At 60.4% G+C, this 26,035-nt stretch overlaps 1 protein-coding gene across 1 annotated transcript in view; it reads right to left on the reverse strand.

Annotated features, from left to right (window-relative positions):
- The window catches only part of LOC139256792 (natural resistance-associated macrophage protein 1-like), a 78,683-nt gene that overhangs the window by 49,022 nt on the left and 3,626 nt on the right, over nt 1–26,035 (reverse strand). Inside the window, exons 3-4 of the mRNA XM_070874301.1 lie at nt 1,226–1,348; nt 299–418 (exon numbers count right to left, since the gene is read on the reverse strand). Of these exons, the coding sequence (XP_070730402.1) occupies nt 299–418; nt 1,226–1,348 (243 nt within the window). The remainder of the gene's footprint in view (nt 1–298; nt 419–1,225; nt 1,349–26,035) is intronic.

Consider the following 26,035-nt stretch of genomic DNA (forward strand, 5'->3'; position numbering starts at 1 on the left):
ATAAACAGTGACTCTGTACAGTTAGTGAGTGACCCTTACCCTGAATAAACAGTGACTCTGTACAGTTACACAGTGAGTGACCCTTACCCTGAATAAACAGTGACTCTGTACATTTACAATGAGTGACCCTTACCCTGAATAAACAGTGACTCTGTACAGTTACACAGTGAGAGACCCTTACCCTGAATAAACAGTGACTCTGTACAGTTACACAGTGAGTGACCCTTACCCTGAATAAACAGTGACTCTGTACAGTTACAGTCCGTGATCCTTACCCAGCTTAAGCCCGCGCTCCTACCTTGGGGTAGTAGGTGTGACAGACCTCCGCGAGGTGCAGCCCTGTTACCACGCCGAGACGCGCAGCGAGCCTTTGCAGGAGCAGACCGAGGATGGTGGCCCCAAGGAGCACCCACAGGAGCTATGGGGAAGAAAGGCGGAAGGTTAGTGATGTGCGGTGAGGTGAGGGACAGGATCATCATCATCATCATAGGCAGTCCCTCGGAATCGAGGAAGACTTGCTTCCACTCTAAAAATGAGTCCTTAGGTGGCTGAACAGTCCAATACGAGAGCCACAGTCCCTGTCACAGGTGGGACAGACAGTGGTTGAAGGAAAGGGTGGGTGGGACTGGTTTGCCGCACGCTCCTTCCGCTGCCTGCGCTTGGTTTCTGCACGCTCTCGGCGATGAGACTCGAGGTGCTCAGCGCCCTCCCGGATGCACTTCCTCCACTTAGGGCGGTCTTTGGCCAGGGACTCCCAGGTGTCGGTGGGGGATGCTGCACTTTATCAGGGAGGCTTTGAGGGTGGTCCCTTGTAACGTTTCCTCTGCCCACCTTTGGCTCGCTAGTCGTGAAGGAGTTCCGAGTAGAGCGCTTGCTTTGGGAGTCTCGTGTCTGGCATGGGCAGGCCCCATGGTTCGCTTGCCAGACACGGGGCTCCCAAAGTATGGTCGGTCTCTGCATCTGCGCACATACAGAGGCTGAACTCTACGTCATAGTCGACGTATTTACTGGGACGTACAAAAGCATGGGCCTTACGCTAAACATCCGTAAGACAAAGGTCCTCCACAAACCTGACCCCGCCACACAGCACTGCCCCCCCAGTCATCCAGATCCACGGCGCGGCCCTGGACAACGTGGACCATTTCCCATACCTCTTATCAACACGAGCAGACATTGACAGCGAGCGAGAGCGCAGCGACGGTAACGGCCAGGGTTTCGGACTGACCTTGTAGCGCGCAGCAGCTCCTGACTGCAGGTCGGACTCGATGTTCCCCGGATCCAGGTACGCGATGCTCATCAGGAACCCCGGGCCCGTGAACAGCCACAACTTCTTCAAGCTGAATCTCGGCTGAGCAGAAGAGAGAGAGAGAGAGAGAGAGAGAGAGAGAGAATTGCATTAACACGCTGTCCATCTTACGCTAATCCAAGCGTCCCACAGCATTGGATTTTGTGTTTTGCTGATTCCGGGGCGGTCACGGCGACGGGTGGTACATTTGCTCCCAGGAGCAGTCTGCGCCTCAGTCGCGACCATTGGTCCATCGGCGGCAGGTCGGGGTCATAAGCGGAGCGGTGAGCAGCGGCCATGGGCTGCATGGCGGCCTACCACTCCAGGGAGCTGGTGCAGGAGGGCGACGGCAGTGAAGAGGGAGGTCACCAAGGTCCAGGTCGGTGACTGGAGCGTGGGCAGGTACAGCAGGAGCGGCGAGGTCGGGGCGAAGGAGGGGCGAGAGATTGCGGAGGGACGTGATCGGGGCCCAGGAGCACCGTGAGTTCGGGGGCCAGGGGCCCAGGGGCAGCACGGGCCCAGCCCACACTGTGCGATATGTGTAGCGCACTAGGGTCCGTGCAGCAGAGCTGGTCTCCAGTCGTTTTGGGTAACCCTTGCCACTGGACCAAGACCGAGCTCGGTCAAGCCCGTGTGGTGGCTGGTGTGCAACGGTCATCCCACGTTAAAAAAATCCACGCACAGGCATCTTCCACCCTTCAGGATGTAGTTCGGGATCTGGAATATTAGGTCCTTCATTGAAACACCTGTGAACTCATCCTTTTCAGCGTGGAAGCAAGTCATCCTCAATACGAGGGACCGCCTCTGATGATGAACATTGGTCAGCTGGGCACCGAGTGTGGGGGGCGGGGCCCTGAGGGTGGGGGGTGGGGCCCTGAGTTTGTGGGGGCGGAGCCTTGAGTGTGGGGATGTCGGGGCACTGAGTGTGTGGGGAGCGGGGCACTGAGAGTGGACGGGCAGGGCCCTGAGTGTGTGGGGAGCGGGGCCCTGAGTGCAGGGGGGCAGGGCCCTGAGTGTGGGGGGAGCGGGGCCCTGAGTGTGGGGGGAGAAGGGCCCTGAGTGCAGGGGGGCAGGGCCCTGAGTGTGGGGCGGGGCCCTGAGTGCAGGGGGGGGCAGGGCCCTGAGTGTAGGGCGGGGCCTTGAGTGTGGGGGGAGCAGGGCCCTGAGTGCAGGGGGGCAGGGCCCTGAGTGTGGGGCGGGGCCCTGAGTGCAGGGGGGGGAAGGGCCCTGAGTGTAGGGCGGGGCCCTGAGTGTGGGGGCGCAGGGCCCTGCGTGCAGGGGGGCAGGGCCCTGAGTGTAGGGCGGGGCCCTGAGTGTGGGGGGAATGGGCCCTGAGTGTGTGGGGGGCCCCGAGTGTGTAGGGGCGGGGCCCTGACTGTGGGGGGCGGGTCCGTGAGTGTGGGGGGTGGGGCCCCGATCTGCGGGGACGGGGCCTTGAGTGTGGGGGGTGGCTGGGCCCTGAGTGCAGGGGGGAAGGGCCCTGAGTGTGGGGGCGGGGCCCCGAGTCTGGGGCGGGGCCCTGAGTGTGTTTCGGGGCCCTGAGTGTGTGGGCGGGGCCCTCAGTGTGGGGGGGCGGGGCCCCGAGTCTGGGCGGGGCCCTGAGTGTGTGGGCGGGGCTCTCAGTGTGGGGGGGCGGGGCCCTGAGTGTGGGGAGGGGGGGGCAGTGTCCTGAGTGTGGGGGCGGGGCCCCGAGTCTGGGGCGGGGCCCTGAATGTGTGCCGGGGCCCTGAGTGTGTGGGCGGGGCCCTCAGTGTGGGGGGGCGGGGCCCCGAGTCTGGGGCGGGGCCCTGAGTGTGTGGGCGGGGCCCTCAGTGTGGGGGGGGGGCCCTGAGTGTGGGGAGGGGGGGGCAGGGTCCTGAGTGTGGGGGCGGGGCCCCGAGTCTGGGGCGGGGCCCTGAGTGTGTGCCGGGGCCCTGAGTGTGTGGGCGGGGCCCTCAGTGTGGGGGGGCGGGGCCCCGAGTCTGGGGCGGGGCCCTGAGTGTGTGGGCGGGGCCCTCAGTGTGGAGGGGGGCCCTGAGTGTGGGGAGGGGGTGCAGGGTCCTGAGTGTGGGGGCGGGGCCCCGAGTCTGGGGCGGGGCCCTGAATGTGTGCCGGGGCCCTGAGTGTGTGGGCGGGGCCCTCAGTGTGGGGGGGCGGGGCCCCGAGTCTGGGGCGGGGCCCTGAGTGTGTGGGCGGGGCTCTCAGTGTGGGGGGGGGGGCCCTGAGTGTGGGGAGGGGGGGGCAGGGTCCTGAGTGTGGGGGCGGGGCCCCGAGTCTGGGGCGGGGCCCTGAGTGTGTGCCGGGGCCCTGAGTGTGTGGGCGGGGCCCTCAGTGTGGGGGGGCGGGGCCCCGAGTCTGGGGCGGGGCCCTGAGTGTGTATTGGGCGGGGCCCTCAGTGTGGGGGGGCGGGGCCCTGAGTGTGGGGAGGGGGGGCAGGGTCCTGAGTGTGGGGGCGGGGACCCGAGTCTGGGGCGGGGCCCTGAATGTGTGCCGGGGCCCTGAGTGTGTGGGCGGGGCCCTCAGTGTGGGGGGGCGGGGCCCCGAGTCTGGGTGGGCAGAGACCCAAGATTGGGTGGGCGGGGCCCCGAGTCTGGGCGGATGGGGCCCCGAGCGTGGGGCGGGGCTCTGTGTGTGGGGGCGGGGGCCCTGTGCGAGGGGGCAAACCCTGAGCTGAGTGGCCGGCCCGGGAGCTCTCCGAGAGAGGCTTAGGGGAGAAATAAAACCCTCAAAAACCCACCAACAACATTCCCAACACACAGCTCACACCACAACATGAATCGCAAAAAACAATTACAGCACAAACAATCGCGCTTCCTGGAGATGGGCATCACTGAGCTCACCGCGGGCGATATTGGTCGTAGCGCCCGCTGTCACAGGTGGTCCCAGCGGGGGGGGGGGCGCGCTGCGGGGCGTGCGGGAGTCAGAAATCGCCCGGGTGTTGCCTGTCCCGGGCGGCAATACTCTGCGCCCTGTGCCCCGCCGATATCGGCCCCCAAAACCCCCTGCGAGGCTGGCCGCCCGCCCAGAATTACTCACTGTTGCCATTGCCGCCCCTCTGGGGCAAAGGCAGAGGTGGACATCGCCGGACAATCCAACCCCTTGACATGGACATGCTCTGCCCATCTCATGTCGGCAAACGTGGCACCCATCGTGCACAGTAAGATCCCAAGATGATGAATGCCACTTATTCGTGGCCTCTCGCACAACTCCCAATTTCCATCGCTCCACCATTGGTGGCCGTGCCTTCAGCTGCCTGGGCCCCAAGCTCTGGAATTCCCTCCTTAAACCTCTCCGCCTCTCTCTCCGCCTCTCTCTCCTCCTTAAAACCGACCTCTTGGGCCAAGCCGTCCTAATATCCCCTTATGTGGCTCGGTGTCAAACTCTGTAAGACCGAGATGAGGAGGAATTTCTTCACTCAGACAATTCTCTGCCCCAGAGGGCTGTGGAGGAGCAGTACCTGACTATATTCAAGGCTGACTTTGAGAGATGTTTGGAGTCTCGGGGAATCAGAGCGTATGGAGATCGGGCGGGAAAGTGGAGTTAAGGCCGATGATTGGCCTCGGGGGGGGGGGGGGAGGGGGCAGGGGCGGTGCAGATTCTCCAGACTGATACCCGGGGCTGAGAGGGTTAAATCCCGAGGGCAGGTTGCACAGACTGGGCCTGTGTTCCCTCGAGTGTAGAAGATTACGGGGCGATCTGATCGAGGGGTTTACGATGATTAAAGAAATCGATGGGGGGGGGGGATCGAGAGAAACCATTCCCCTCTGGTGGGGGGGAGTCCAGAACAAGGGGCAGGACCTTAAAATTAGAGCCCGGCCGTTCAGGGGTGATGTCAGGAAACACTTCTTCACACAAAGGGCAGTGGGAATCTGGGGACTCTCTCCCCCAAAAGGCTGTTGAGGCCGGGGGTCAATGCCTGTTCCTGTGTTCCTATGCCATGGAACACGGAACGGCAACTCAACCATTCACAGCCCATGTACACTCTACCCCAAGCTCTCACTAGTATTTCTTGGTCTTGAGCTGCCTGAGGAAGCACCAAAAGAAAATACCCTGAAACATCGCAAAAGTTTCATTTTTGTGGAGTCGGCAGGAGCAAAAGTGTTGGACAATTATTCAGGTCAATGTGCGAACCAAAGCCATTGACAGCCCACACTGCCGTTAACCCACAGTCCTGCAGACTAAACTGGCTCACTGCCCCCTCAGTCCCTGCCCCAGCCCCGGTACTGGTGTGGTCCGATCTCCGTACCCAGTCTGACGGGAAACGGATACAAATATTCGAATTAAGCAGCTTTTATTGTTGTCCTGAGCACAGAGAAGGTTACATTTAAATAGGACTTGGATGTGTACGTGAAGTGCCGTAACCTGCAGGGCTACGGATCGAGAGATGGCAAGTGGGATTAGGCTGAATAGCTCTTTGCCGGCCGGTGCAGACACTATGGGCCAAAATGGCCTCCTTCCGTGCTATAAATTTCTATGATTCTATGATTCTAATAAGATCATAAGAAATAGGAGCAGGAGTAGGCCATATGGCCCCTCGAACCTGCTCCACCATTTAATACGATCATGACTGATCTGATCATGGACCCAGCTCCACTTCCCTGCACCTCCCCATAACCCCTTATCCCCTTATCGTTTAAGAAACTGTCTATTTCTGTCCTAATTTTATTCAATGTCCCAGCCTCCACAGCTCTCTGAGGCAGCGAATTCCACAGATTTACAACCCTCTGAGAGAAGAAATTCCTCCTCATCTCAGTTTTAAATAGGCGGCCCCTTATTCTAAGATCATGTCCCCGAGTTCTAGTCTCCCCCATCAGTGGAAACATCCTCTCTGCATCCACCTTGTCAAGCCCCCTCATAATCTTATACGTTTCGATAAGATCACCTCTCATTCTTCTGAATTCCAATGAGTAGAGGCCCAACCTACTCAACCTTTCCTCATAAGTCAACCCCCTCATCCCCGGAATCAACCTAGTGAACCTTCTCTGAACTGCCTCCAAAGCAAGTATATCCTTTCGTAAATATGGAAACCAAAACTGCACGCAGTATTCCAGGTGTGGCCTCACCAATACCTTATATAACTGTAGCAAGACTTCCCTGCTTTTATACTCCATCCCCTTTGCAATAAAGGCCAAGATTCCATTGGCCTTCCTGATCAATTGCTGTACCTGCATACTATCCTTTTGTGTTTCATGGACAAGTACCCCCAGGTCCCGCTGTACTGCAGCACTTTGCAATCTTTCTCCATTTAAATAATAACTTGCTCTTTGATTTCTTTCTGCCAAAGTGCATGACCTCACACTTTCCAACATTATACTCCATCTGCCACATTTTTGCCCACTCACTTAGCCTGTCTCTGTCCTTAAGAAACTGTCGATCTCCGCCTTAAATATATTCAATGACCCAGCCTCCACAGCTCTCTGGGGTAGAGAATTCCACAGATTTATAACCCTCTGAGAGAAGCAATTCCTCCTCACCTCAGTTTTAAATGGGCGACCCCTTATTCTGAGATTATGTCCCCGAGTTCTAGTCTCCCATATCAGTGGAAACATCCTCTCTGCATCCACCTTGTCAAGCCCCCTCATAATCTTATACGTTTCGATAAGATCACCTCTCATTCCACTGGCTCCAATGAATAGAGGCCCAAACTACTCAACCGTTCCTTATAAGTCAACCCCCTCATCTCCAGAATCAACGTAGAGAACCTTCTCTGAACTGTCTCCAAAGCAAGTATGTCCTTTCGTAAATATGGAATCCAAAACTGCACGCAGTACTCCAGGTATGGCCTCACCAATACCCTGTATAACTGTAGCAAGACTTCCCTCAGTACTGCCCATCCAACAGTGCCGCGCTCCCTCAGTACTTCCCCTCCGACAGTGTGGCACTCCCTCAGTAGAGCCCCTCCGACAGTGCGGCACTCCCTCAGTACTGCCCCTCCAACAGTGCAGCACTTCCTCAGTACTGGCCCTCCAACAGTGCAGCACTCCCTTAGTAGAGCCCCTCCGACAGTGCGGCACTCCCTCAGTACTGCCCCGCCGACAGTGCAGCGCTCCCTCAGTACTGAACCTCCAACAGTGCAGCACTCCCTTAGTAGAGCCCCTCCGACAGTGCGGCACTCCCTCAGTACTGCGGCTCCGACAGTGCGGCGCTCCCTCAGTACTGCCCCTCATACAGTTCAGCAGTCCATCAGTACTGCTCCTTCTACAGCGCAGCACTCCCTCTGTACCGCCACTCTGATAGTGCAGCGCTCCCTCAGTACTGCCCCTCCAACAACACAGCACTCCCTCAGTACTGCCTTTCCGACAGTGCAGAACTCCCTCAGTACTGCCCCTCCGACAGTGCGACGCGAACTCAGTACTGCCCCTCTGACAGTGCAGCACTCCCTCAGTACTGCCCCTCCGAAGGTGCAGCTCTCCCTCAGTACTGCCCCTCTAACAGTGCAGCGCTCCCTCAGTACAGCCCCTCCGACAGTGCGGTGCTCCCTCAGTGCTGCCCCTCATACACTGCAGCACTCCCTCAGTACTGCCCCTGCAACAGTGCGGCACTCCCTCAGTACTGCCCCTCCGACAGTGCGGCGCGCACTCAGTACTGCCCCTCCATCAGTGCAGCACTCCCTCAGTTCTGCCCCTCCGAGAGTGTGGCAATCCCTCAGTACTGCCCCTCCATCAGTGCGGCACTCCCTCAGTACTGGCCCTCCGACAGTGCAGAACTCCCTCAGTACTGCCCCTCCAACAGTGCAGCACTTCCTCAGTACTGCCCCTCCGACAGTGCAGCGCTCCCACAGTACTGCTCCTCCGACAGTGCAGCGCTCCCTCAGTGCTGCCCCTCATACACTGCAGCACTCCCTCAGTACTGCCCCTCCAACAGTGCAGCACTTCCTCAGTACTGCCCATCCGACAGTGCGACGCTCCCTCAGTTCTGCTCCTCCGACAGTGTGGCGCTCCCTCAGTACTGCCCCTCCGACAATGCAGCACTCCCTCAGTACTGCCCCTCTGACAGTGCAGCACTCCCTCAGTGCTGCCCCTCCGACAGTGCAGCACCCCCTCAGTGCTGCCCCTCCGACAGTGCAGCCCTCCCTCAGTACTGCCCCTCTGACAGTGCAGCACTCCCTCAGTACTGCCCCTCCGACAGCGCAGCGGTCCCTCAGTACTGCCCCTCATACACTGCAGCACCCCCTCAGTGCTGCCCCTCTGACAGTGCAGCACTCCCTCAGTACTTCCCCTCATACACTGCAGCACTCCCTCGGTACTGCCCCTCTGACAGCGCAGAGCTGCCTCAGTTCTACCACTCCGACAGTGCCGCGCTCCCTCAGCACTGCCCCTCATACACTGCAGCACTCTTTGGTGCTGCCCCTCCGACAGTGCAGCACTCCCTCAGTACTGCCCCGGATCATTGCAGCACTCCCTCAGTACTTCCCCGGATCATTGCAGCACTCCCTCAGTACTGACTCTCCGACAGCGCGGCGCTCGCTCAGTACTGACCCTCTGACACTGCAGCACTCCCTCATTACTGCCCCTCCGACAGTGCTGTGTTCTCTCAGTACTGCCCCTCCGACAGAGCAACTGTCCCTCACTACTGCCCCTCCGACAGTGCAGTGCTCCCTCGGTTCCGCTCCTCCGACAGTTTGGCACTCCCTCAGTACTGACCCTCCAAGAGTGCAGCATTCCCTCAGTACTGCCCCTCCGACAGCGCAACGCTCCCTCAGTACTGCCCCTCCGACAACACAGCACTCCCTCAGTACTGCCCCTCCAACAGTGCAGCGCTCCCTCAGTACTGCCCCAATACACTGCAGCACTCCCTCAATCCTGCCACTCCGACAGTGCGGCACTCCCTCAGTACTGCCCCTCCAACAGTGCAGCGCTCCCTCAGCACTGCCCCAATACACTGCAGCACTCCCTCAATCCTGCCACTCCGACAGTGCAGCGGTCCCTCAGTACTACTCCTCTGACAGTGCCGCACTCTCTCAGTATTGCCCCTGCAACAGTGCAGCGTTCCCTCAGCCCTGCCCCTCCAACAATGCAGCGCTCCCTCGGTACTGTCCCTCCAACAGTGCAGCGTTCCCTCAGTACTGTCCCACCAACAGTGCAGCACTCCCTCGGTACTGTCCCTCCAACAGTGCAGCGCTCCCTCAGTACTGCCCCTCCGAGAGTGCAGCTCTCCCTTAGTACTGCCCCTCCGACAACACAGCACTCCCTCAGTACTGCCCCTCCGACAGTGCGGTGCTCCCTCAGTGCTGCCCCTCCGATAGTGCGGAACTCCCTCAGTACTGCCCCTCCGACAGTGCCGCCCTCCCTCAGTACTGCCCCTCCGACAGTGCCGCCCTCCCTCAGTACTGCCACTCCGACAGTGCGGAACTCCCTCAGTACTGCACCTCATACACTGCAGCACTCCCTCAGTACTGCCCCTCCGACAGTGCCGCCCTCCCTCAGTACTGCCCCTCCGACAGTGCCGCCCTCCCTCAGTACTGCCCCTCCGACAGTGTGGCAATCCCTCAGTACTACCTCTCCGACAGTGCGACACTCCCTCAGTACTGCCCCTGCAACAGTGCAGCGCTCCCTCAGCCCTGCCCCTCCGACAGTGCGGCGCTCCCTCAGCCCTGCCCCTCCGACAGTGCGGCATTCCCTCAGTACTGCCCGTCTGACAGTGCAGTGCTCCCGCAGTACTGCCCCTCCGATAGTGCGGCGCTTCCTCAGCACTGCCCCTCCAACAGTGCAGCAGTCCCTCGGATCCGCTCCTCCGACAGTTTGGCACTCCCTCAGTACTGACCCTCCGAGAGTGCAGCCCTCCCTCAGTACTGCCCCTCCGACAGCGCAGCACTCCCTCAGTACTGCCCCTCCGAGAATGCAGCTCTCCCTCAGTACCGCCGCTCCGACAGTGCAACGCTCCCTCAGTACTGCCCCTCCGACAACACAGCATTCCCTCAGCACTGCCCCTCCAACAGTGTAGCACTCGCTCTGTACTGTCCCTCCGACAGTGCAGTGCTTCCCTCACTACTGCCGCTCCGACAGTGCAGCACTCCCTCAGTACTGCCCCTCCGACAGTGCGGCCTCCCTCAGTACTGCCCCTCAGACAGTGCGGCCTCCCTCAGAACTGCCCCTCCGACAGTGCGGCCTCCCTCGGTACTGCCCCTCCGACAGTGCGGCGCTCCCTCAGAACTGCCCCTCCGACAGTGCGGCCTCCCTCAGTACTGCCCCTCCAACAGTGCGGCCTCCCTCAGTACTGCCCCTCCGACAGTGCGGCCTCCCTCAGAACTGCCCCTCCGATAGTGCGGCGCTCCCTCAGTCCTTCTCCTCCGTCAGTACTGCCCCTCAGACAGTGCAGCCCTCCCTCAGTACTGCCCCTCCGACAGCGCAGCGCTCCCTCAGTACTACCCCTCCAACAGTGTGGCGCTCCCTCAGTACTGCCCCTCCCTCAGTACTACCCCTCCGACAGTGCGGCGCTCACTCAGTCCTTCTCCTCCCTCAGTACTGCCCCTCGGACAGTGCAGCACTCCCTCAGTACTGCCCCTCCGATAGTGCGGCGCTCCCTCAGTGCTGCCCCTCCGACAGTGCGGTGCTCCCTCAGTGCTGCCCCTCCGACAGTGCGGAACTCCCTCAGTGCTGCCCCTCCGACAGTGCGGCCTCCCTCAGTACTGCCCCTCCGACAGCGCAGCGCTCCCTCAGTACTGCCACTCCGACAACACAGCACTCCCTCAGTACTGCCCCTCCGACAGTGCGACACTCCCTCAGTACTACCCATGCAACAGTGCAGCGCTCCCTCAGCCCTGTCCCTCCGATAGTGCGGCGCTTCCTCAGTACTGCACCTCATACACTGCAGCACTCCATCAGTACTGACCCTCCGAGAATGCAGCTCTCCCTCAGTACTGCCACTCCGACAGTGCAGCACTCCCTCAGTACTGACCCTCCGAGAATGCAGCTCTCCCTCAGTACTGCCACTCCGACAGTGCAACGCTCCCGCAGTACTGCCCCTCCGACAGTGCAGTGCTTCCCTCACTACTGCCCCTCCGACAGTGCAGTGCCCCCTCAGTACTGCCCCTCCAACAGTGCAGCGCTCCCTCAGTTCCGCTCCTCCGACAGTTTGGCACTCCCTCAGTACTGACCCTCCGAGAGTGCAGCCCTCCCTCAGTACGGCCGCTCCAACAGTGCAGCATTCCATCAGTACTGCCCCTCCGACAGTGCAGCACTCCCTCGGTTCCGCTCCTCCGACAGTGTGGCACTCCCTCAGTGCTGACCCTCCGAGAGTGCAGCTCTCCCTCAGTACTGCCCCTCCGACAGCACAACGCTCCCTCAGTACTGCCCCTCCGACAGTGCAGCGCTCCCTCAGTACTACTCCTCTGACAGTGCGGCACTCCCTCAGTACTGCCCCTGCAACAGTGCAGCGTTCCCTCAGTCCTTCACCTCCGACGGTGCAGTGTTCCCTCAGTACTGCCCCTCCGACAGTGCAGCGTTCCCTCAGTACTGCCCGTCCGACAGTGCAGTGTTCCCTCAGTACTGTCCCTCCAACAGTGCAGCGCTCCCTCAGTACTGCCCCTCCGAGAGTGCAGCTCTCCCTCAGTACTGCCCCTCCGACAGTGCGGCGCTCCCTCAGTACTGCCCCTCCGACAGTGCGGCCTCCATCAGTACTGCCCCTCCGACAGTGCGGCCTCCCTCAGTACTGCCCCTCCGACAGTGCGGCCTCCCTCAGTACTGCCCCTCCGACAGTGCAGCGCTCCCTCAGTACTACCCCTCCGACAGTGCGGCACTCCCTCAGTACTGCCCCTCAGACAGTGCAGCCCTCCCTCAGTACTGCCCCTCCGACAGCGCAGCGCTCCCTCAGTACTACCCCTCCGACAGTGCGGCGCTCACTCAGTACTGCCCCTCAGACAGTGCAGCCCTCCCTCAGTACTGCCCCTCCGACAGTGCAGTGCTCCCTCAGTACTGCCCCTCCGACAGTGCGGCGCTCCCTGAGTACTACCCCTCCGACAGTGCGGCACTCCCTCAGTACTGCCCCTCAGACAGTGCAGCCCTCCCTCAGTACTGCCCCTCCGACAGTGCAGTGCTCCCTCAGTACTGCCCCTCCGACAGTGCGGCGCTTCCTTAGCCCTGCCCTTCCGACAGTGTGGCGATCCCTCAGTACTGCCCCTCCCTCAGTACTGCCCCTCGGACAGTGCAGCACTCCCTCAGTACTGCCCCTCCGACAGCGCAGCGCTCCCTCAGTCCTTCTTCTCCCTCAGTACTGCCCCTCGGACAGTGCAGCACTCCCTCAGTCCTTCTTCTCCCTCAGTACTGCCCCTCGGACAGTGCAGCACTCCCTCAGTACTGCCCCATCCGACAGTGCAGCGCTCCCTCAGCACTGCCCCTAAAACACTGCAGCGCTCCCTTAGTACTACTCCTCCGACAGTGCGGCGCTCCCTCAGTGCTGCCCCTCCAACAGTGCGGCACTCCCTCAGTACTGCCCCTCTGACATTGCAGCGCTCCCACAGTACTGCCCCTCCGACAGTACGGCGCTCCCTCAGTAGTGCTCCTCCAACAGTGCGGCGCTCCCTCAGTACTGACCCTCCGACAGTGCGGCGCTCCCTCAGTACTGCCCCTCCGACAGTGCAGCACTCCCTCAGTACTGGCCCACTGACAGTGCAGCACTCCGTCAGTACTACCCTTCAACAGTGCAGCACTCCCTCAGTACTGCCACTCCGACAGTGCAGCTCTCCCACTGTACTGCCCCTCCGACAGTGCGGCGCTCCCTCAGCACTGCCCTTCCGAAAGTGCGCCGCTCCATCAGTACTGCCCCTCCGACAGTGCGGCGCTCCCTCAGTACTGCCCCTCAGACAGTGCGCCGCTCCATCAGTACTGCCCCTCCGACAGTGTGGCGCTCCCTCAGTACTGCCCCTCCGACAGCGCAGCGCTCCCTCAGTACTGCCCCTCAGACAGTGCGGCGCTCGCTCAGCGTTGTCCAAAAGACAGTGGGGCCCGCCCTCAGTACTACTTCTCTGATAGTGCAGCACTCCCTCAGTACTGCCCCTCCGACAGTGCAGCGCTTCCTTAGCCCTGCCCCTCCGACAGTGCAGCGTTCCCTCGGTACTGTCCCTCTGACAGTGCAGCTCTCCATCGGTACTGCCACTCCGACAGTGTGGCATTCCCTCAGTACTACCCCTATGACAGTGCAGTGCTCTCTCAGTACTGCCCCTCATACACTGCAGCACTCCCTCAATACTGCCCCTCCGACAGCACAGCACTCCCTCAATACTACCCCTCCGACAGCGCAGCACTCCCTCAGCACTGCCCCTCCGACAGCGCAGCACTTCCTCAGTACTGCCCTTCCGAAAGTGCGCCGCTCCATCAGTACTGCCCCTCCGACAGTTTGGCACTCCCTTAGTACTGGCCCTCCGAGAGTGCAGCTCACCCTCAGTACTGCCCCTCCGACAGTGCCGCAAACCCTCAGTACTGCCCCTCCGACAGTGCCGCAAACCCTCAGTACTGCCCCTCCGACAGTGCGGCGCGCCCTCAGTACTGCCCCTCCAACAGTTTGGCACTCCCTCAGTACTGCCGCTCTGACAGTGCAGCATTCCCTCAGTACTGCCCCTCCAACAGTGCAGCACTCCCTCAGTACTGCCCCTCCGACAGTGCAGCGCTCCCTCAGTACTGCCGCTCTGACAGTGCAGCATTCCCTCAGTACTGCCCCTCCAACAGTGCAGCACTCCCTCAGTACTGCCCCTCCGATAGTGCAGTGCTCCCTCAGTACTGCCCCTCCGACAGTGCAGCGCTCCCTCAGTACTGCCCCTCAGACAGTGCGGCGCTCGCTCAGCGTTGTCCAAAAGACAGTGGGGCCCGCCCTCAGTACTACTTCTCTGATAGTGCAGCACTCCCTCAGTACTGCCCCTCCGACAGTGCGGCACTCCCTCAGTACTGCTCCTCCGACAGTGCAGCGCTTCCTTAGCCCTGCCCTTCCGACAGTGCAGCGCTCCCTCGGTACTGTCCCTCTGACAGTGCAGCTCTCCCTCGGTACTGCCACTCCGACAGTGTGGCATTCCCTCAGTACTGCCCCTATGACAGTGCAGTGCTCTCTCAGTACTGCCCCTCATACACTGCAGCACTCCCTCAATACTGCCCCTCCGACAGCACAGCACTCCCTCAGTACTACCCCTACGACAGTGCGGCGCTCCCTCAGTACTGCCCCTCCGACAGTGCGGCGCTCCCTCAGCACTGCCCCTCATACACTGCAACATTCCCTCAGTATTGCCCCTCCGACAGCGCTGCACTCCCTCAGTACTGCCCCTCCAACAGTGCAGCACTGCCTCAGTATTTCCCCTCCGACAATGCAGCACTCCCTCAGTATTGCCCCTCCGACAGTGCAGCACTCCCTCAGGACTGCCACTCCGATAGCGTTATGCTCCCTCAGTAATGCCCCTCCAACAGTGTTGCACTCCCTCAGTACTGCCCCTCCGACAGGGCGGCTCTCCCTCAGGACTGCCCCTCCGACAGTGTGGCACTCCCTCAGTACTGCCCCTCCGACAGTGTGGCACTCCCTCAGTACTGCCCCTCCGACAGTGTGGCACTCCCTCAGTACTGCCCATTCGACAGTGCAGTGCTCCCGCAGTACTACCCCTCTGACACTGCGGCGCTCCCTCAATATTGCCCCTCTGGCAGAGCAGTGCTCCCTCAGTACTGCCCCTCTGACAGCGCAGCGCTCCATCTGTACTGCCACTCCGACAGCGCAGCTCTCCCTCAGTACTGCCCCTCCGACAGTGCGGCGCTCCCTCAGTACTGCCCCTCCGACAGCGCAGCGCTCCATCTGTACTGCCCCTTTGACACTGCGGCGCTCCCTCAATATTACCCCTCTGGCAGAGCAGTGCTCCCTCAGTACTGCCCCTCTGACAGCGCAGCACTCCATCTGTACTGCGCCTCCGACAGTGCGGCGCTCCCTCAGTACTGCCCCTCCGACAGCGCAGCGCTCCATCTGTACTGCCCCTTTGACACTGCGGCGCTCCCTCAATATTACCCCTCTGGCAGAGCAGCGCTCCCTCAGTACTGCCCCTCTGACAGCGCAGCACTACCTCAGTTCCGCTCCTCCGACAGTTTGACATTCCCTCAGTACTGACCCTCCGACAGTGCAGCACTCACTCAGCACTGACCCTCCGACAGTGTGTCACTCCCTCAGTACTGCCCCTCCGACAGTGCAGTGTTCCCTCAGTACTGCCCCTCCGACAGGGTGGCCCTCCATCAGTACTGTCCCTCCGACAGTGCGGCACTCCCTCACTATTGCCCCTCCGACAGCGCAGCGCTCCCTCACTACTGCCCCTCCGACAGCGCAGCACTCCCTCAGTACTGCCCCTCCGACAGTGCAGCATTCCCTCAGTACTGTCCCTCCGACAGTGCAGCTCTCCCTCAGCATTGACCCTCCGACAGTGCGGCGCTCCCTCAGCACTGCCCCTCCGACAGTGCAGCTCTCCCTCAGCACTGCCCCTCCGACAGTGCAGTGCTCCTCAGTACTGCCCATTCAACACTGCGGCGCTCCCTCAGTACTGCCCCTCCGATAGTGCGGCGCTCCCTCAGTACTGCCACTCTTACAGTGCGGCGCTCCCTCAGTACTGCCCCTCCGATAGTGCGGCGCTCCCTCAGTACTGCCTCTCCGACAGTGCGGGACTCCCTCAGTACTGCCCCTCCGACAGTGCAGCGCTCTCTCAGCACTGCCCCTCCGACAGTGCAGTGCTCCTCAGTACTGCCCATTCGACAGTGCCGTGCTCCCTCAGCACTGCCCCTCCGACAGTGCGGCACTCCTTCAGTACTGCCCCTCCGACAGTGCAGCTCTCCCTCTGTACTGCCCCTCCGACAGTGCAACTCTCTCTCTGTACTGCCCCTCCAAATGTACAGCTCTCCCTCTGTACTGCCCCTCCGACAGGGCGGCTCTCCCTCAGTACTGCCCCTCCGACAGGGCGGCTCTCCCTCAGTACTGCCCCTCCGACAGCGCAGCACTCCCTCAGTACTGCCCCTCCGACAGGGCGGCTCTCCCTCAGGACTGCCCCTCCGATAGTGTGGCACTCCCTCAGTACTGTCCCTCCGACAGTGCAGTGCTCCTCAGTACTGCCCATTCGACAGTGCAGTGCTCCCTCAGTACTGCCACTCCGACAGTGTGGCACTCCCTCAGTACTGCCCCTCATACACTTCAGCACTCCCTTAGTACTGCCCCTCCGACAGCGCAGCACTCCCTCAGTACTGTCCCTCCGACAGTGCAGCACTCCATCAGTTCTGCAACTCCGACTATGTGGCAATCCCTCAGTACTGCCCCTGTAACAGTGCAGCATTCCCTCAGTACTGTCCCTCCGACAGTGCGGCGCTCCCTCAGTACTGCCCTTCAGACAGTGCGGCACTCCCTCAGTACTGCCCTTCTGACAGTGCGGCGCTCCCTCTGTACTGCCCCTCCGACAGTGCGGCGCTCCCTCAGTACTGGCCCTCCAACAGTACGGCACTCCCTCAGTACTGCCCCTCCGACAGTGCGGCGCTCCCTCAGTTCTGCAACTCCGACTGTGTGGCACTCCCTCAGTACTGCCCCTCCGATAGTGCGGCGCTCCCTCAATACTGCCTCTCCGACAGTGCGGGACTCCCTCAGTACTGCCCCTCCGACAGTGCAGCTCTCACTCAGTACTGCCCCTCCGACAGTGCAGTGCTCCTCAGCACTGCCCCTCCGACAGTGCGGCGCTCCCTCAGTACTGTCCCTCCGACAGTGCAGTGCTCCTCAGTACTGCCCATTCAACAGTGCGGCGCTCCCTCAGTACTGCCCTTCTGACAGTGCGGCGCTTTCTCAGTACTGCTCCTCCGACTGAGCGGCACTCCCTCAGTACTGCCCCTCCAACAGTGCGGCGCTCCCTCAGTACTGCCCCTCCGACGGTGCGGCACTCCCTCTGTACTGCCCCTCCGACAGAGCGGCACTCCCTCAGTACTACCCCTCCGATAGTGCAGCGCTCCCTCAGTACTGCCTCTCCGACAGTGCGGGACTCCCTCAGTACTGCCCCTCCGACAGTGCTGCGCTCCCTCAGCACTGCCCCTCCGACAGTGCAGCGCTCCCTCAGTACTGCCCCTCCAACAGTGGCGGCACTCCCTCAGTACTGCCCCTACGACAGTGCGGCACTCCCTCAGTACTGCCCCTACGACAGGGCAGCGCTCCCACAGCACTGCCCCTCCAACAGTGCAGCGCTCCCTCTGTCCTGCCCCTACGACAGTGCAGCACTCCCTCAGTACTGCCCCTCCGACAGTACAGCTCTCCCTCAGTGCTGCCCTTCGGACAGTGCAGCACTCCCTCAGCACTGCCCCTCCGACAGTGCAGCACTCCCTCAGCACTGCCCCTCCGACAGTGCAGCACTGCCTCAGAACTGGCCCTCCGACAGTGCGGCGCTCCCTCAGTACTGCCCCTCCGATAGTGTGGCACTCCATCAGTACTGCCCCTCCGACAGTGCGACACTCCCTCAGTACTGCCCCTCCGACAGTGCAGTGCTCCCTCAGTACTGCTCCTCCGACAGTGCGACACTCCCTCAGTACTGCCCCTCCGACAGCGCAGCGCTCCCTCAGTACTGCCACTCCGAAAAAACAGCACTCCCTCAGTTCTGGCCCTCCGACAGTGTGGCAATCCCTCAGTACTGCCCCTCCGACAGTACGGCATTCCCTCAGCACTGCCCCTCCGACAGTGCGGCACTCCCTCAGCACTGCCCTTCCGACAGTGCGGCATTCCCTCAGTACTGCCCCTCCGACAGTGCAGTGCTCCCTCAGTACTGCCACTCGGACAGTGCGGCACTCCCTCAGTACTGCCCCTCCGACAGTGCAGTGCTCCCTCAGTACTGCCACTCGGACAGTGCGGCACTCCCTCAGTACTGCCCCTCGTACACTTCAGCACTCCCTCAGTACTGCCCCTCCGACAGTGCAGCACTGCCTCAGTATTTCCCCTCCGACAGTGTGGCACTCCCTCAGTACTGCCCATTCGACAGTGCAGTGCTCCCGCAGTACTTCCCCTCCGACAGTGCAGTGCTCCTCAGTACTGCCCATTCGACAGTGCAGTGCTCCCGCAGTACTACCCCTCAGACAGTGCAGCGCTCCATCAGTACTGCCCCTTTGACACTGCGGCGCTCCCTCAATATTGCCCCTCTGGCAGAGCAGTGCTCCCTCAGTACTGCCCCTCCGACAGCGCAGCACTCCCTCAGTACTGCCCCTCCGACAGTGCAGTGCTCCCTCAGTACTGCCCCTCCGACAGTGTGGCGCTCCCCCAGTACTGCAGCTTCGACAGTGCAGCACTCCCTCAGTACTGCCCCTCCGACAGTGTGGCGCTCCCCCAGTACTGCAGCTTCGACAGTGCAGCACTCCCTCAGTACTGCCCCTTCAACAGTGCAGCGCTCCCTCAGTTCCGCTCCTCCGACAGTTTGACATTCCCTCAGTACTGACCCTCCGACAGTGCAGCGCTCCCTCAGTACTGACCCTCCGACAGTGCAGCACTCCCTCAGTACTGCCCCTCCGACAGTGCAGCGCTCCCTCAGTACTGCCCCTCCAACAGTGCAGCGCTCCCTCAGTTCCGCTCCTCCGACAGTTTGACATTCCCTCAGTACTGACCCTCCGACAGTGCAGCGCTCCCTCAGTACTGACCCTCCGACAGTGCGGCACTCCCTCACTACTGCCCCTCCGACAGCGCAGCGCTCCCTCAGTACTGCCCCTCCGACAGTGCGGCACTCCCTCAGTTCTGGCCCTCCGACAGTGCGGCATTCCCTCAGTACTGCCCCTCCGACAGTGCAGTGCTCCCTCAGTACTGCCCCTCCGACAGTGCGGCGCTCCCTCAGTACTGCCCCTCCGACAGTGCGGCGCTCCCTCAGTACTGCCCCTCTGACAGTGCGGCGCTCCCTCAGTACTGCCCCTCATACACTTCAGCACTCCCTCAGTACTGCCCCTCCGACAGCGCAGCGCTCCCTCAGTACTGCCCCTCCGACAGCGCAGCACTCCCTCAGTACTGCCACTCCGACAGTGCAGTGCTCCCTCAGTACTGCCACTCCGACAGTGCAGTGCTCCCTCAGTACTGCCACTCCGACTGTGCGGCGCTCCCTCAGTACTGCCCCTCCGACAGTGCGGTGCTCCCTCAGTACTGCCACTCCGAAAGTGCGGCACTCCCTCAGTTCTGGCCCTCCGACAGTGCGGCATTCCCTCAGTACTGCCCCTCCGACAGTGCAGTGCTCCCTCAGTACTGCCCCTCCGACAGTGCGGCATTCCCTCAGTACTGCCCCTCCGACAGTGCAGTGCTCCCTCAGTACTGCCCCTCCGACAGTGCAGTGCTCCCTCAGTACTGCCACTCCGACAGTGCAGTGCTCCCTCAGTACTGCCACTCCGACAGTGCAGCACTCCCTCAACATTGACCCTCTGACAGTGCAGCACTGCTTCAGAACTGGCCCTCCGACAGTGCGGCGCTCCCTCAGTACTGCCCCTCCGACAAAGCGGCACTCCCTCAGTACCGCCCCTCCGATAGTGCGGCGCTCCCTCAGTACTGCCCCTCCGACAGTGCGGGGCTCCCTCAGTACTGCCCCTCCGACGGTGTGGCGCCCCTCAGTACTGCCCCTCCGACAAAGCGGCACTCCCTCAGTACCGCCCCTCCGATAGTGCGGCGCTCCCTCAGTACTGCCACTCCGACAGTGCAGTGCTCCCTCAGTACTGCCACTCCGACAGTGCAGTGCTCCCTCACTACTGCCACTCCGACAGTGCAGTGCTCCCTCAGTACTGCCACTCCGACAGTGCGGGGCTCCCTCAGTACTGCCCCTCCGACGGTGTGGCGCTCCCTCAGTACCGCCCCTCCGACAGCGCAGCACTCCCTCAGTACTGCCCCTCCGACTGTGTGGCAATCCCTCAGTACTGCCCCTGCAACAGTGCAGCATTCCCTCAGTACTGTCCCTCCGACAGTGCGGTGCTCCCTCAGCACTGCCCCTCGAACAGTGCAGCGCTGCCTCTGTCCTGCCCCTACGACAGTGCGGCACTCCCTCAGTACTGCCCCTCAGACACTTCAGCACTACCTCAGTACTGCCCCTCCGACAGCGCAGCACTCCCTCAGTACTGCCCCTCCGACTGTGTGGCAATCCCTCAGTACTGCCCCTGCAACAGTGCAGCATTCCCTCAGTACTGTCCCTCCGACAGTGCGGTGCTCCCTCAGCACTGCCCCTCCGACAGTGCGGCGCTCCCTCAGCACTGCCCCTCCGACAGTGCAGCTCTCCCTCAGTACTGCCCCTCCGACAGTGCAGCGCTCCCTCAGTACTGCCCCTCCAATGGTGCGGCACGTCCTCTGTACTGCCCCTCTGACAGTGCGGCACTCCCTCAGTACCGCCCTTCCTACAGTTTGGTGCTCCCTCAGTACTGCCCCTCCGACTGTGCAGTGCTCCCTCAGTACTGCCCCTCCAACAGTGCAGCACTCCCTCAGTACTGCCCCTCCGACAGCGCAGCACTCCCTCAGTACTGCCCCTCCGACAGCGCAGCACTCCCTCAGTACTGCCACTCCGACAGTGCAGTGCTCCCTCAGTACTGCCACTCCGACAGCGCAGTGCTCCCTCAGTACTGCCACTCCGACAGTGCAGTGCTCCCTCAGTACTGCCACTCCGACTGTGCGGCGCTCCCTCAGTACTGCCCCTCCGACAGTGCGGTGCTCCCTCAGTACTGCCACTCCGAAAGTGCGGCACTCCCTCAGTTCTGGCCCTCCGACAGTGCGGCATTCCCTCAGTATAACCAACTAGGGGGGAGGCCATCTTAGACTGGGTGTTATGTAATGAGAAAGGATTAATTAGCAATCTCGTTGTGCGAGGCCCCTTGGGGAAGAGTGACCATAATATGGTGGAATTCTGCATTAGGATGGAGAATGAAACAGTTAATTCAGAGACCATGGTCCAGAACTTAAAGAAGGCTAACTTTGAAGGTATGAGGCGTGAATTGGCTGAGATGGATTGGCGAATGATACTTAAGGGGTTGACTGGATGGGCAATGGCAGACATTTAGAGACCGCATGGATGAACTACAACAATTGTACATTCCTGTCTGGCGTAAAAATAAAAAAGGGAAGGTGGCTCAACCGTGGCTATCAAGGGAAATCAGGGATAGTATTAAAGCCAAGGAAGTGGCATACAAATTGGCCAGAAATAGCAGCGAACCTGGGGACTGGGAGAAATTTAGAACTCAGCAGAGGAGGACAAAGGGTTTGATTAGGGCAGGGAAAATGGAGTATGAGAAGAAGCTTGCAGGGAACATTAAGACGGATTGCAAAACTTTCTATAGATATGTAAAGAGAAAAAGGTTAGTAAAGACAAACGTAGGTCCCCTGCAGTCAGAATCAGGGGAAGTCATAACGGGGAACAAAGAAATGGCGGACCAATTGAACAAGTACTTTGGTTCGGTATTCACGAAGGAGGACACGAACAACCTTCCGGTTATAAAAGGGGTCGGGGGGTCTAGTAAGGAGGAGGAACTGAGGGAAATCCTTATTAGCCGGGAAATTGTGTTGGGGAAATTGATGGGATTGAAGGCCGATAAATCCCCAGGGCCTGATGGACTGCATCCCAGAGTACTTAAGGAGGTGGCCTTGGAAATAGTGGATGCGTTGACAGTCATTTTCCAACATTCCATTGACTCTGGATCAGTTCCTATGGAGTGGAGGGTAGCCAATGTAACCCCACTTTTTAAAAAAGGAGGGAGAGAGAAAACAGGGAATTATAGACCGGTCAGCCTGACATCGGTAGTGGGTAAAATGATGGAATCAATTATTAAGGATGTCATAGCAGTGCATTTGGAAAGAGATGACATGATAGGTCCAAGTCAGCATGGATTTGTGAAAGGGAAATCATGCTTGACAAATCTTCTGGAATTTTTTGAGGATGTTTCCAGTAGAGTGGATAAGGGAGAACCAGTTGATGTGGTATATTTGGACTTTCAGAAGGCGTTCGACAAGGTCCCACACAAGAGATTGATGTGCAAAGTTAGAGCACATGGGATTGGGGGTAGTGTACTGACATGGATTGAGAACTGGTTTTCAGACAGGAAGCAAAGAGTAGGAGTAAATGGGTACTTTTCAGAATGGCAGGCAGTGACTAGTGGGGTACCGCAAGGTTCTGTGCTGGGGCCCCAGCTGTTTACACTGTACATTAATGATTTAGATGAGGGGATTAAATGTAGTATCTCCAAATTTGCGGATGACACTAAGTTGGGTGGCAGTGTGAGCTGCGAGGAGGATGCTGTGAGGCTGCAGAGCGACTTGGATAGGTTAGGTGAGTGGGCAAATGCATGGCAGATGAAGTATAATGTGGATAAATGTGAGGTTATCCACTTTGGTGGTAAAAACAGAGAGACAGACTATTATCTGAATGGTGACAGATTAGGAAAAGGGGAGGTGCAAAGAGACCTGGGTGTCATGGTACATCAGTCATTGAAGGTTGGCATGCAGGTGCAGCAGGCGGTTAAGAAAGCAAATGGCATGTTGGCCTTCATAGCAAGGGGATTTGAGTACAGGGGCAGGGAGGTGTTGCTACAGTTGTACAGGGCATTGGTGAGGCCACACCTGGAGTATTGTGTACAGTTTTGGTCTCCTAACCTGAGGAAGGACATTCTTGCTATTGAGGGAGTGCAGCGAAGGTTCACCAGACTGATTCCCGGGATGGCGGGACTGACCTATCAAGAAAGACTGGATCAACTGGGCTTGTATTCACTGGAGTTCAGAAGAATGAGAGGGGACCTCATAGAAACATATAAAATTCTGACGGGGTTAGACAGGTTAGATGCAGTAAGAATGTTCCCAATGTTGGGGAAGTCCAGAACCAGGGGTCACAGTCTAAGGATAAGGGGTAAGCCATTTAGGACCGAGATGCGGAGGAACTTCTTCACCCAGAGAGTGGTGAACCTGTGGAATTCTCTACCACAGAAAGTTGTTGAGGCCAATTCACTAAATATATTCAAAAAGGAGTTAGATGAGGTCCTTACTGCTAGGGGGATCAAGGGGTATGGCGAGAAAGCAGGAATGGGGTACTGAAGTTGAATGTTCAGCCATGAACTCATTGAATGGCGGTGCAGGCTAGAAGGGCCGAATGGCCTACTCCTGCACCTATTTTCTATGTTTCTATGTTTCTCTGTTTCTATGTTTCTATGTACTGCCCCTCCGACAGTGCAGTGCTCCCTCAGTACTGCCCCTCCGACAGTGCGGCGCTCCCTCAGTACTGCCCCTCCGACAATGCGGCGCTCCCTCAGTACTGCCCCTCTGACAGTGCGGCGCTCCCTCAGTACTGCCCCTCATACACTTCAGCACTCCCTCAGTACTGCCACTCCGACAGCGCAGCACTCCCTCAGTACTGCCCCTCCGACAGCGCAGCACTCCCTCAGTACTGCCACTCCGACAGTGCAGTGCTCCCTCAGTACTGCCACTCCGACAGTGCAGTGCTCCCTCAGTACTGCCACTCCGACAGTGCAGTGCTCCCTCAGTACTGCCACTCCGACTGTGCGGTGCTCCCTCAGTACTGCCCCTCCGACAGTGCAGCACTCCCTCAACATTGACCCTCTGACAGTGCAGCACTGCTTCAGAACTGGCCCTCCGACAGTGCGGCGCTCCCTCAGTACTGCCCCTCCGACAAAGCGGCACTCCCTCAGTACCGCCCCTCCGATAGTGCGGCGCTCCCTCAGTACTGCCCCTCCGACAGTGCGGGGCTCCCTCAGTACTGCCCCTCCGACGGTGTGGCGCCCCTCAGTACTGCCCCTCCGACAAAGCGGCACTCCCTCAGTACCGCCCCTCCGATAGTGCGGCGCTCCCTCAGTACTGCCACTCCGACAGTGCAGTGCTCCCTCAGTACTGCCACTCCGACAGTGCAGTGCTCCCTCACTACTGCCACTCCGACAGTGCAGTGCTCCCTCACTACTGCCACTCCGACGGTGTGGCGCTCCCTCAGTACTGCCCCTCCGACAGCGCAGCACTCTCTCAGTACTGCCCCTCCGACTGTGTGGCAATCCCTCAGTACTGCCCCTGCAACAGTGCAGCATTCCCTCAGTACTGTCCCTCCGACAGTGCGGTGCTCCCTCAGCACTGCCCCTCGAACAGTGCAGCGCTGCCTCTGTCCTGCCCCTACGACAGTGCGGCACTCCCTCAGTACTGCCCCTCAGACACTTCAGCACTACCTCAGTACTGCCCCTCCGACAGCGCAGCACTCCCTCAGTACTGCCCCTCCGACTGTGTGGCAATCCCTCAGTACTGCCCCTGCAACAGTGCAGCATTCCCTCAGTACTGTCCCTCCGACAGTGCGGTGCTCCCTCAGCACTGCCCCTCCGACAGTGCGGCGCTCCCTCAGCACTGCCCCTCCGACAGTGCAGCTCTCCCTCAGTACTGCCCCTCCAATGGTGCGGCACGTCCTCTGTACTGCCCCTCTGACAGTGCGGCACTGCCTCAGTACTGCCTCTCTGACAGTACGGTGCTCCCTCAGTACTGCCCCTCCGACAGTGCGGCACTCCCTCAGTACCGCCCTTACCACAGTTTGGTGCTCCCTCAGTACTGCCCCTCCGACTGTGCAGTGCTCCCTCAGTACTGCCCCTCCGACAGTGCAGCTCTCCCTCAGTACTGCCCCACCGACAGCGCTGCACTCCCTCAGTACTGCCCCTCCGACAGTGCAGCACTACCTCAGTACTGCCCCTCCGACAGCGCAGTGCTCCCTCAGTAATGCGCCTACGACAGTGCGGCGCTCCCTTAGTACTGCCCCTCCGACAGTGCAGTACTCCCTCAGTACTGCCCCTCCGACAGTGCAGCACTCCCTCAGGACAGTCCCTCCAACTGTGCAGCACTCCCTCAGTACTGCCCCTCCGACAGTTTGGCAATCCCTCAGTACTGCCCCTCCAACAGTGCAGCTCTCCCTCAGTACTGCCCCACCGACAGTACAGCTCTCCCTCAGTACTGCCCCTCCGACAGCGCTGCACTCCCTCTGTACTGCCCCTCCGACAGTGCAGCGCTCCCTCTGTACTGCCCCTCCGACAGTGCAGCGCTCCCTCTGTACTGCCCCTCCGACAGTGCAGCACTACCTCAGTATTGCCCCTCCGACAGCGCAGCACTCCCTCACGACTGCCCCTCCGACAGTGCAGCGCTCCCTCAGTATTGCCCCTCCGATAGTGCAGCACTCCCTCACGACTGCCCCTCCGACAGTGCAGTGCTCCCTCACGACTGCCCCTCCGACAGTGCAGCGCTCCCCCAGAACTGCCCCTTCGACAGTGCGGTGCTCCCTCAGTACTGCCCCTCCGACAGTGCGGGGCTCCCTCAGTACTGCCCCTCCGACAGTGCGGTGCTCCCTCAGTACTGCACCACCGACAGTGCGGCGCTCCCTCAGTACTGACCCTCCGACAGTGCAGCACTCCCTCAGTACTGCCCCTCCGACAGTGCAGTGCTCCCTCAGTACTGCCCCTCCGACAGTGCGCCGCTCCCTCAGTACCTCCCAAACGACAGTGTGGCCCTCCCTCAGTACTGCCCCTCCGACAGTGCAGTGCTCCCTCAGTACTGCCCCTCCGACAGTGCGGCACTCCCTCAGTACTGCCCCTCCGACAGTGCAGTGCTCCCTCAGTACTGCCCCTCCGAGAGTGCAGTGCTCCCTCAGTACTGCCCCTCCGACAGTGCGGCGCTCCCTCTGTACTGCCCCTCCGACAGTGCAGTGCTCCCTCAGTACTGCCCCTCCGACAGTGCAGTGCTCCCTCAGTACTGCCCCTCCGACAGTGCAGTGCTCCCTCTGTACTGCCCCTCCGACAGTGCAGCACTCCCTCAGTACTGCCCCTCCGACAGTGCGGC

This window comes from Pristiophorus japonicus, chromosome 3, assembly GCF_044704955.1.
Source record: "Pristiophorus japonicus isolate sPriJap1 chromosome 3, sPriJap1.hap1, whole genome shotgun sequence".
NCBI classification, from domain to species: Eukaryota; Metazoa; Chordata; class Chondrichthyes; family Pristiophoridae; genus Pristiophorus; species Pristiophorus japonicus.